Source organism: Carassius carassius, chromosome 48 (assembly GCF_963082965.1).
Source record: "Carassius carassius chromosome 48, fCarCar2.1, whole genome shotgun sequence".
NCBI classification, from domain to species: Eukaryota; Metazoa; Chordata; class Actinopteri; order Cypriniformes; family Cyprinidae; genus Carassius; species Carassius carassius.
The window spans coordinates 18,776,998-18,789,600 of record NC_081802.1 but is presented as its reverse complement, the minus strand read 5'-3'; the positions used below and the strand labels follow the sequence as shown (position 1 = coordinate 18,789,600).

General features: G+C 36.4%; 1 protein-coding gene across 1 annotated transcript in view; it reads right to left on the bottom strand.

The window, feature by feature from the left end:
- Positions 1 to 1,723: 1,723 nt before the first annotated feature.
- LOC132131219 (EGF-containing fibulin-like extracellular matrix protein 1) overlaps positions 1,724 to 12,603 on the bottom strand; it is a 15,260-nt gene continuing 4,380 nt past the window's right edge. The window contains exons 3-9 of the mRNA XM_059543230.1: positions 12,160 to 12,205; positions 11,615 to 11,890; positions 8,081 to 8,200; positions 6,770 to 6,889; positions 4,618 to 4,741; positions 4,314 to 4,506; positions 1,724 to 2,146 (exon numbers count right to left, since the gene is read on the bottom strand). Of these exons, the coding sequence (XP_059399213.1) occupies positions 1,985 to 2,146; positions 4,314 to 4,506; positions 4,618 to 4,741; positions 6,770 to 6,889; positions 8,081 to 8,200; positions 11,615 to 11,890; positions 12,160 to 12,205 (1,041 nt within the window). The 3' untranslated portion in view covers positions 1,724 to 1,984. The remainder of the gene's footprint in view (positions 2,147 to 4,313; positions 4,507 to 4,617; positions 4,742 to 6,769; positions 6,890 to 8,080; positions 8,201 to 11,614; positions 11,891 to 12,159; positions 12,206 to 12,603) is intronic.

Below are 12,603 nucleotides of genomic sequence, written 5' to 3'. Positions count from 1 at the left end.
CAGATATCAAAGCCGCCAACGTAGAGATCGCTTGCCAAAATAATTTCATACAGCATGGTGGTGCACGGCCTCACCCACGACCACATCTCTGGGGGCGCCGGGTGTGACTCAGTGGATTAAGTAACAGTGTTTGTCACAGACCATCGACACGAAACACTGCAGAAGATCAAACGCTGCTCTGGCAACCATACAGACATGTTAGGCAAGAGTTCCATTGCTTATGCGACCCAAAGCCCTTGCCAGCAATTTCCTGAAAACATCACTTCTGTTTCCAAAACATTATTGCCTTATTCTCATAGGATAGGAGGTCATTTCTGCAGTATTTGCAAGGCGGAGGAAGCATTCAGAGATTTCCATTAGCTAAGGATGCCATTAGATTACAACACAAACTGTTCCACCTAAACTCTATGCAGTTCTGTTTGCTTTATCCACATGTTCCAGCTATAAAACACATTTTTCCTAGCTAAGAAGTCAAATTTAGTAAAAAATCTGAAATCATTTTTTTGATAATTACATTTTGTTTCTACACAATCAATGCATGAGAAATGTAAAGCTTTGATTTATTGACAGATTAAGAGGTTTGTTTGTCCAAAAATGAAAACTCTTAAAACTTTTTTAACAAAGTCAAAAATGTCATCATTTACTCATCCTCATGTTGTTCCTAAGGAAGTGTGAGGGAATGAGAACAAAAATCGCCCAAAAAAACAGCATGATAAAAGAAATCCATATGTCTTGTGCGCTATATTTGACATTTTTTGATGCCACACCTTGTCCATATGGAATGCATTTTTGCATTCCAGTGTGCTGATTTTGCATTGGTTTTTTTGTTTTTTCTTATTTTTCTTCTTCTTATTATTTTTTTTTTTTATGGGAACTTGCTAAACAGATTCCTTTGACCATTTCACTTCTGTGTACTGTGTTGAAAAAACAGCCCACAAGAGAAAAGTCATTCAGATTTTTAAAAACAAGTCACGAGACCTTGAATCTTTCCCATTCCACTTCACGCATTAACAATGCAAAAGTGCGTTCTTCATAGTTGGTCCCTAACAGACCAAAATGTATGGATGGTCGATGAATTAGTCATAACCAACTGCGACACCAATTTTAAGATGTGTGTAAGACTATTTTCAGTGAATAACTTTTTGGTATGTGGGGAAGATTTACAAAATAGCTTTAAAGTCATATGGATTATTTTTATGATGTTTTGTGATTTTTGGAGTGCCACAGGGTCCCCCCCCCCCCCCCCCCCCCTCCATTGATGTTTATTGTATGGAAACAAGCAACTGGACATTCTGCTGAACTTCATTTTATGAAGTCATATGACTTTAAAACAACATAAGATAAGTAAATAATGATAGACCCACTTTTTAAATGAACTATCCATTTAAAAGACAGACGTGCAGCATAATCTTGCAAACCTCTTTCTACCAAGACAAAGAATAACCTGTAAGTGATTTTCAGAATGAAACTTGAGCAACTGTGTTTCCTTCTGGTATCCAGCTGTGTTGTTTTTCAGATATTTCTTGGTCTTCATGTCACCCTCTGACCTTGTCTTGCATTTTTTTTTTATACAATTTAGTTGAAAACTTCAGTAAACCAGACAACCTACATTTTATGATTAATAAACCAATTCCTGTTGGAAACCCAATGAATATGCAACTATCTAGACCAGTGGTTCTCAGTCAGTTTTGTATCAAGACCTACATTTTACAATGGACATTAATTGGCGTCCCAACACAGTATTACAATTTATTATACAAAAGATTCATCATACAAATGTGAAAACATAAAACCTTAAAATCAAACATTTATCTATTGGTTGATTTAGAATTGGTTTCTGACGCATTTCTGGGTCTCAACCAACCAGTTAAAAACCACTTATCTAGACCACAACCAGGTAGCCATGCTGTGTTGAACATTTTAAACATAGTAAGCTGCAGTACAAACATAAAACCAAGGTGCTGATTCGGTCGATCTAGATGATTTAGAAAGGGTATGGACCCACAACAATGGTGAGTCTCAGCAGTGAGCTGGAACGGTAGCTCAAGACATTACTCTGGGTGACCATCTCCAGGTCCAGAACATGTTCTCTAGGTCCAGATAAGGGTTTGGTCATCACCAACATGGCGCTTACATTACTGGAGCGCTGAAAGATAAAGAAAAAGCCAATCAGTGGAGAAAGTCTTCACCACAAGTCAGTGTTATAAATCACAGTAATCCATTTTTGAATGTAACAGAGTTGATGTCTTTATGTGTATTTCATTATGTTTACAGGTACATATTTCAACTTTGTTATGGGAAAAAATATAATTGTGAGCAATGATGACTGATAAACAGCCTATTTTGGAAAAGGTATATTATGGGTTCAAACACAAGTAAGTATCTCTTACAGTCTATTAGCTTTCATTGTTTAAAGTTATACTGTTGTGCTCAATTGTTCAAGTCTGTTGTGGGAAAATAATAGTGATCACTCTTACAGAAAAATGTTTTTCTTGGCAGAAAGTAGAAGAATGCTGACTGTAAATAATCTGGTGTTGTGCTGTGCCAGCCAAGGAGAAGACATTTTTGCATTGATCTACAACCATAGATATTTTAAATGTAACAGGGTTGGCACTAAACTTGTTTTGGAACAATCTAAAAAATGCTGGGTTGTTTTGACCCAAAGTTGGGTTGAAACAAGCCAGCATTTTTTAGAGTCAAAAGAAATATCATGAAACCCACATGAAACACAGGTGAGTATCTCTTAAAGTCTCTATCAATTTTGTATTGTGTTTACAGTTATATTTTCAAGCTAAATTGTTCAAATTCTCAACAAAAAGCACAACAATACTGATTGTAAATAATCAGGTTTTGTGCACTGATCTACAACCCAATAACATTCAACCCCATACATTTTAAATGTAAAAGTTTTGGAAGATAAAAATAATGGGATGGGTTCATTCAAAGGTAAGTAGGCAATTTTTTACAGTCTTGTATCATAATTCTTCATTATGTTTATACTGTAGTTTCATTATTACTGTGCATAGTTCAACTTTGTAACAGGAAATCTGTCAATGGCAAAAAGTATTGATATTTGCTAGGTAAGGTCTTTATTTGACATTTTTGCATCTTCAATCCTGTAAGACTGAACCCCAAAACACTTGTTGGGTGGACATAAATCCTGTTTTGGTAGAGAAATGCCATGGGTTTAAATGGAGAGGTAGAGAAATGCCATGGGTTTAAATGGAGATTCAAACCAAGTATCCCTCATAAAAATATATTGGGTTTTCATTATATTAACAGTTACTTTTTTCAAGCTCAATAGTTGGTTTATTATAGGAAAATAATAGTGAATAGTCCTTTAGATACAGAAATACTTATATTTTCTTGGCAAAAACGCAAATGAACCTTGACACTAAATAAGCCAAAGCTGTTATTATACTTAAAAAAAAAAAAAAAAAAAACCCTATAACATTTTACCATTAAACACTTTATGACAGGGTTGGCACACATTTTGGAAGATTCGCTATTTATTTATGGAGGCTTTGCTGTAAGCAAGCTACTGTGTTTACAAAGTTATCCATCCAAACTGTTAACTGTTTTACATTTTTTAATTGTTAGAGTTTAAAGGGTTAGGTTTATGGTTAGTAACAATTCAGTGTTGGGTAAGTTACTCTAAAAGGTACAGTAGCTAATAATTACAATGTGACAGTAAGTAATTACAACAGTGTTATATTACTGTACTAATTACTCTTTTTGAACAGTATTGCATTACTTATTACTTTCTAAATCCCACATCAACCTTGACCAGTTGAACATTACAAGGATACACATGAAACTGAACTTTTAATTCTTTCACATAAATCCTATAAAATTGCACAAATTATTCTTGAACTGACCAAAGAGAAGGTCACAATAAAACATACATTAACATTAGATGTTAAATTTTGATGTTTAATCCACTTTTGTTTTTACAGAAGTGTGCAATAGTCCTTAAAGTATTTAATGCAATTAGAATGAACTGTAATTAAATTACAGAAAAGTTAAGAGTAATCCCTTACTTTACTTTTCAAGGAAAGAAATATAAAATTACAGTAATTAATTACTTAGTAATGCATTACACCCCACACTGCTAAAAATAACTAACTGCAAGGCTGTAATCACAGATCTAGCATTGGGGTACCTGTTTAAAAATCATCCACTGAAAAATCATATTTGTTAACCAGTAATCTAGTTGTCATACAGTAATGTCATTGTAATGTAGAAATGTAAAATATGATATTAAAGTATTTTTCCCCCAGAATGAGCCCCAATGTAGATTTGCCTAATCTTACCCTCAGGTAGAATTCTCCTCCCTCATTGCCGGATTTGATAGTGAAGGTGTTTACCATGTTGGGATAAACACTGGTAGCTTGAATCTGGAAGATATCCGCAGGCACTGAGCGTTCGGAAAAGATACTCATGTACTTGTAGACAATGACAGGCGGCAGTCCTCTGCAAATATTTGGTGACTGGCACCTACAGCGCCTGTTGATGGAGAGTTAAACAGATTGTAAAACAGATTTGTGGATTAGATAACAACACATTTTATTTTTTATCACAACACAAAGCATGATTTTATCAGGAGATTAGACGCACCCTTCGCCTGTTTTGACGTAAGGCTCGCGGCAGGGGTTTCTGGGATAGCAACGGAATCCTCCATAGTAATTCCAACACATTTCATCTTCTCTGCAGTTGTGTGTTGTTTCACACTCATTTATATCTATTAACAGAGTGGAAAAGGTCAGTGAGTAACATCAGAGGCCACTTTTCACAAAACTAATGGAATGCTTACTAGTAATTTCCTGCTGCTAAGTTCTCAACAACAAAAAAAAAGGTATTAATTATTGGATCAAAAATCTGCATTAATTCTTCCTCATCAGTTAGGATGCTAGGTGTGCTATTTCTATAACAATCTTTCCTTTAAAAACCATGTTTCTAACATTTGTAAAACCAAAATTTTCCATCTTTAAAATTAGGGTTATAACGATATTCAAAGTGAACCGAAAAACGTGATACACCGCCCATAATACATAGTTTCCCAACATTTTTTTTTAGCCATGGCACAGTTTTGATCAGTAAAACATTTGTGCTGTGCACAGGATTTATAAAACAGTATATTAGCTACACCTAGACGCGCAGATGCTAAGACTCTTCTCTGCTCTTCAAACGCACACAAAAACATTATATTACATTATAGACATGGTGTTTTAGGAATAAAAATAAATGCTGTACTTATTCAAACATCAGTTCTTTATTTAGAGTTACATTGAAAGTTCATATTTACATGTTGACAAGTCCTAATTGTGATATCAGGTGCATTCACATCACTTTGGTTGGAACAAGATGGTGATTTAACTTTTCTATGTAAATTCAACAGTTTTTTTATCTACATCTACAAAATGATGCATGTACATTATTGTGTTTTTGCTTTTTTATTAAATTTATGAAGGTGATGTATGTAGAATCATGATGTATTCTATGGTAATTGAACAAATATTTGATATATGTAACATAGTTTTATTGTACATGACCAAAAAAAAAAAAATGCATCCATTGCATCCGACATGTTTTCTCACTGAGACGCCCCCAACTTGGAAACTCGGGTTAAAGAAGATTTTGAGTTTCCCACACGTAATAATGAGTTGGTGGCATTCATGTGCGTTCAACTTGTAAATACGATCAATCTGACATGGCTTGAATGCATCACGAGACACGAACAGCACACGCTATCTGTGCACAGATCCAGTACACTGATACACATGTCTTGTCTTTCTTGACTGTTTACGTTTACTTAAGACATGGCCAATGATGTTTACAAGGAATTTCTCAAAGACTGGCACGTTGGCCAATTTGAAAATCTTGCTAACTACTTATAATTCCCTGAATGGTTTAACTCCTCAGTACTTGAGCGAACTAATATCACATTATATTCCTTCATGTCCGCTGCAATCTCAAAATTCTGGCCATTAGATAAAACCTAGAATATCAAAATCAACTGCACGTGGCAGATCCTTTTCCTATTTAGCACCCAGACTCTGGAACAATCTACCTATCATTATTTGGGAGGCAGACACACTCTGTCAGTTTAAATCTAGATTAAAGACCCATCTCTTTAACCTGGCATACACATAATACAATATCTATATCCAGACCAGATGGAGGATCAGCACCTGGAGAGGACCTCTACAGCCCTGAATTTTAGCGAAGACGAGGACAACTAGATGAACCCCAGAGACAGATCCCCTGCAAAGACATCGCCACCACGACAACCATCTGCATAAGACCACAGGAACCAGACAAGTCCTCTGCTCAGTCTGACCTGTGTTACAGCCTGGGATTAAACCACATCATGCTGGTTTCATCTAGCCAGAGGAGAACTGGCCCCCGACTGAGCCTGGTTTCTCCCAAGGTTTTTTCTCCTTTGCTGTCACCAATGGACTTTGGTTCCTTGCCGCTGTCCCCTTTGGCTTGCTTAGTTGGGGGCGCTTAAGTTCTGGCAATATTGTCAGCTTGATTGCACAGACAGTATTGGAAGAGAGCAGAACTGGATGATGACATCACTCAATCATCAATGAACTGACCTTAACTGAAAAATTACTCTTTGTTATTGTCTTCTTGCATTATTGGCAAACTATTTTCCTGTTTGACACCGTAAAGCTGCTTTGACACAATCTGTATTGTACAAACAGCTTTATAAATAAATGTGACTTGACTTGACGTTAGAAGACAGGAAGAAATGGGTATGTACCTTGGCACATCCGCGTCCCTTGGAGCTGGTATCCGTCAGGACACACACAGTGGTGTCCACCGGGCTGATTCACACACTGGAACTGACACATGTAGTTTGAGAATTCACACTCATTAATATCTGGAAAACACAAATGAGAATGAAATTCACAGAATGATAAAACATTGCTCTTTACTGTGGTTCCTGTCCATTAAGGCCCAATCCCAATTCTACCCCTTAAGGGGTAGGGGAAGGGTCATAACATAGAATTGGAATTGGGCCTTAATGTCTATGGACCAAATTACCTATGTTTACACTACACTGACACTGCATAACCAGAAAGTCTCCACACGCTTTTTCTCTTCATTTGAAACAATATATCAATAGTTGTTTACACCAATGATGATGATTATAACTACAAACTTTTAATAATCGTTCTAATTCTATAAGAATAGCAAAGTCCAAATCCCAGCTACAGTGATGACAACAACAATCTTGTTAAAATCATGTTCAGAATAATTTTTTCCCCCAGTTAATAAACAATAAAAACACTAACAGCCAATTAGAATCCACACAACTTTATGCGTATAATAAACAACATTATTGTCTGCTGGTGTGGACACTAATATAGTTACAGTTCTTGGTGTAAACATGTCTATACAAATCTTAATTTAATTTTTTTTTTTTTTTTTTGATTGATTGATTGAAAAAGTGTAAACTAATACCACTTAGTTTAATATTTTTAATCATAAGATGCAAATGCATTGCAAAATTTTTAAGAGTGGCTTAAGTGTGCAAATAATTTTTAGTGTAGCTTGTCAAAAACATATATATAACCAAACCTACATCAAATGTAGCATTTCAGTTAGCCTAAGGATAGCACGCTAACAGATTAGCCTCCTGAACTAACATAGCCTGCCATTGGAAAGCATGCATGCAAGTTACTAGTAATCAAAACAAACCTTAATAGAATTTATTTTATATCGTTATACCTATATTTTCTTAATTATTATAAGATATTCTTACATTCAATATAATATCCACACAAATGGGGGGAAAACATTGTACAGTGTTATCAGCATTGTAATACTGTTTGACTATGATTATATTGATCTGATTGGATACAACGGGATAGAGAGAATAACGTTTTGTAGATCTTAGCTATACTCCCTCATAATGAGACACTGTGAAATTCACCCTAACTAAATTGACCTACTGTCAATACTTCACATGTTTGTTTACATACATGCTGAAGTTATTGTTGATGGCTTTAAGAATATTCAAACAAACTCTATAATGTACTCATACACTAAAAAAGCATTAAAAAAAAACCTTGGCAGGAGACTGAGTCTGAAGCCAGTTCATATCCGGCTTCACATTGGCAGAGGAAAGAGCCAATCAGATTGTAGCACTGATGTTGGCAGGGGTTTGCGGTTAGACATTCATTCACATCTGAGAAAAAAAAAAACACAATTGAACATTAATGATAGATGATGAAATTAAACATGAGAGTGCATGAGTAATAAACAAAATAAGCCATTGCCAATTGCCCATTTCATTCAGTCCCTCAAATAACGGCACTTATTTAAAACAACAGATAGCATATTCCAAAACACACTATTTTCTGCACTGCTAATCATTCTTTGGTATGTCTGGCGAGGTTTCCAGCTTGATTCTGGAGTGCAGAAAGTGTCCTTTCATGCTGTGAGGGCCATCGTGGGTGGTCTGCGCTTATCTGCCAGGTTTGGTCAAGTAACTATATACAAAGCCCTAAGAATAGGCCAGTTTTCTGTGATTCATACACAGACTATTGGATGTGCAACACGTGTGAGTGCAAAACCTAAGTGACCTATTTGAGGCATTAATGGGAGAATAATGTCAACGCACAGATCCAGAGACCCCTGGGAGGCCTCTCGCAGAGTGTTTCTTAAGCTTTGCTGACCGGTGTTTGGGCCCTTTCAGGGGGTTCAGCACTGCAGATAGCCAAACATGCTGGAAAAAATGAGTCGAGATCTCGTGGGCGAGAGTTCAGATGAAAAATGTGCTGTTTTCTTGCCCACCTCTTTAAGAGAGACACACCTGGAGTCTGTGATCTATCACATGACTGTGATTTGATTCCAGCAAACCGGTGTTAGATTCCAGAGGAATCACTGCCAAGGCGCTTATGAAAGAGACTGGCCAAAAAAATATGTAAACATTGCAGAAAGGCTGATGCTCTTTTGCGGGAAGAGGCCCGGGCTAATTGTTAACTCATTTTAATGGGCTGAGAGATGCATGTCCTGACTCATACTTCCTCAAACAAAACCACATAAACTCTGGTAGCTGTTTGACAGCAAAAAGCACAGTCGATGAAGGGCCATTTGACCCATGATTGGTCTTCAAAAGTTTGTGGGTGAACCGACCAACAGTCCATTTGAATGTAAGAATATTCCACACAACAATGGCTGAAAATGCCAGTTTTAATAGAGTGGTTGGGACTGTACTGTACTAGTCTGAAGACAGAGTCTGTCAAGAGACAAAGTATGTCCAAAAAAAAAGAAAACCTAATCACTGGGTTAGTGCAAGGTTAGTCACATCAATCTTCGAAAATCATTTGATTTAATAATAACAATATATGTATGAATGAAATTATATTTAATAAGTAATTATTAAATTATTAATATATGAATTTCTTAAATTATATTTTCATAAAATAATAATAATAAATATGATTTATCGTTATTTTAATTAATTCATTATAAAAAAAAACTATTTGAAAAAAAGTGGTTTGCCAGAAACGTCATGTGGTGCAACCAACATGCATATTTTGTCAAAGAGAGTACAAGTAATTAGTAATTCATTATATTTGTAAAAATACTATTTACTTTTAAAAATGGATTTAAAAATAATGAATTTTGATGGTTATACCACATGACATGTAAATGAAAACTTTTCTTGAAACTGGTATTAAAGCTGCAACTGCTACATTTTACTCCTAAACAGTATGATCACCAGCAACACCACAACCAAACCAATGCTAACCAATGGAAGCAGTTATTAAATATTACTGCTCATAATATCTAATAAAAATGAATTAAGATTGGGAAACAAATGTATTATTCTTGTTGGATGACATGTTAGTTGGCATGTCTTTGCAATTCATGTCTTTCATTCTCATCATGAATAGTTTATGCAATCTAAATAGTTTGCTTCTAGCACAAGGATTCTGCATGCTGTAACATGACTAAGGCCTCTATCAAGTTGGGAAAGAAAAACACCATTAGCACACACACACAAAAATTGTTTTATCCACCAGAAAGAAGAAGATAGACCCAGAGGAAGCAGATTTCTGGCAATGTGTCCTCTGAACAGACACAGTGACTTCCCAAAGAGTGACATAATAACTTTCCAAGGGGATCAGTGTTTGGCTTGTTAGCATGGTCCGGATAGCTCTTCTGATATGTGTTGTAACTACACATTCTGCACACAGAGATTATCTTCTGTCAAGTATTTTATGGCCTCTCAGAATTAGCTGTTTATGTTGACAAAATGAATATTTTATTTTAAAATGAACATTTATTTTACTAGTATTTCAGGTACTGGAAGCCCAAAAGCTGTTGGCTGATAAGCTAAATTACATTTTCGCTACAAACTTTGGAACTGTTGGCCAGTATATTTTGAGTGTATCATCTAACCACAAACTAAACTTTGCTTATACACATTCCCCTCATTCTTGCGAATAGTGGATGCAAAGCAATTTTCAGAATCAGCATATGCAGACCAATTTTTCTGTCCACACCCACCATGTTGGAAAGTACGGCATCAGCTGTGTCACTTCCCTGCCATTCATAATTCTCCACCCATGGCCTTATGGGATAGCAGAGTGCAATCGGATGTGCACTCTCAAATCTTTGTAGAAGTAGTGAACCATTTAGGTTATTTGAGACATACTGTTTCATAAATACTAAGGATTTTGACATTCTACAGTTTTGGCATTCTATATAGTAGCCTACGCAGTATTGTATGCAGTTTTGTGCAAATCAACCAAACAGGCAATCCAATTTAAGTGAATATCAAATCCAATCATTGTGAAATTTGGTGTATATGTGAAGTGACATTCAGCCAAGTATGGTGACCCATACTCAGAATTTGTGCTCTGCATTTAACCCATCCGAAATGCACACACACAGAGCAGTGAACACACACACACACTGTGAGCACACACCCGGAGCAGTGGGCAGCCATTTATGCTGCGGCGCCCGGGGAGCAGTTGGGGGTTCGATGCCTTGCTCAAGGGCACCTAAGTCGTGGTATTGAAGGTGGAGAGAGAACTGTACATGCACTCCCCCCACCTACAATTCTTGCCGGCCCGGGACTCGAACTCACAAACCTTTCGATTGGGAGTCTGACTCTCTAACCATTAGGCCACGACTTCCCCCTGAAGTCGTGGCCTAATGGTTAGGCCACGACTGGGCCTAACCATGGTGAAGGGTGAAGCAATGTACCAAATTTTTTGAGAACTGGACAAAAGGTGGCAGTATAATGCATTTTTTGCTCCCAGAATATAAATTCATATGATACTTTAAATGCGCATGCATTTCTCTGAAACAATTTTCTATTCAAAATTTCTCTCAAAATTTAGACTTTTTTAGAATTTAGAATTTTTTAGATTGCGAGTTTATATCTCACAATTCTGAATCATTTCTAAATCTATATTTTGCAATTCAAACTTTTTTTCCTTGTAATTCTGATTTTATATTTCACAATTTTGTTCATTTATTATTTTTTTCTGACTGTATATCTTGCAATTGCGAGATATACACTCAGAATCGTGAGATCAAGAGATCTTTCAATAACCTTGCAGAGATTTGGACAGCCATTGCTCACCTCTGCAGTAGTTCTGAGAGTCTGGCATGAAACCCACGCCACACTGGAGTGTGTGTGATGAGCTTTGAATGACTCTTGAGTAATCTCCCCTGGAGATGGGGGGTAAGCCGGGCTGAACATCTACCCTTTCAACGGGCGGGGCGGTAGTGGGCTCATCGTCGCCATTACTGATGATTATCCGAGCGTTGTGGGGAAGGCAGAGGTAACCACCAAAATGGTTGACGCATTTCATGCCCCCTTTGCAGGCTTCCTGCACTGTCTTGCACTCATCTATATCTGTGAGGAATATAAAAAGCAACAAAAGTACTTATCTTCAAAAGGTACATGATTTTGTACATGAATATCTGTCTATGCATAATTCATGGTGTTTTTTAATGGCTGATGCTGATAATCTGATTCAGTGCAGGTACTGTATATGTATATGCTGTATAAATGTGATAATACTTTGCTAATCTCAAAGGGGCCAAACACTGGCCAATAAATCCTGGTGTAGCGCTAACACTTATGCTATCAAAACAGCAGAATGAGAGGAGACAAGATGTTACCTTTACAGCTTTGTTTTTCATAGTCAAATTCATAACCTTCAGTGCACTGCAAAAAAAGTAAAAGGTGAGAAAAAAATTCATATTGGGTAAAAAAAGGAACACATACAAATCTATCTGTCTGTATGTCTTTCTATCTCTCGATCTGTCTGTGTCTGTCTGTCTGTCTTTCTTTCTCTCTATCTACCTGTCTGTGTCTGTCTATCTGTCTATCTATCTATCTATCTATCTATCTATCTATCTATCTATCTATCTATCTATCTATCTATCTATCTATCTATCTATCTATCTATCTATTTATCTATATAACTAACTGTCTGTCTGTCTCTTTCTTTTTCTATCTACCTGTCTGTCTGTGTCTATCTATCTATCATCTATCTGTCTGTCTGTCTCTCTCTCTGTCTGTCTGTCTGTCTGTCTTTCTTTCTGTCTGTCTTTCTATCTATC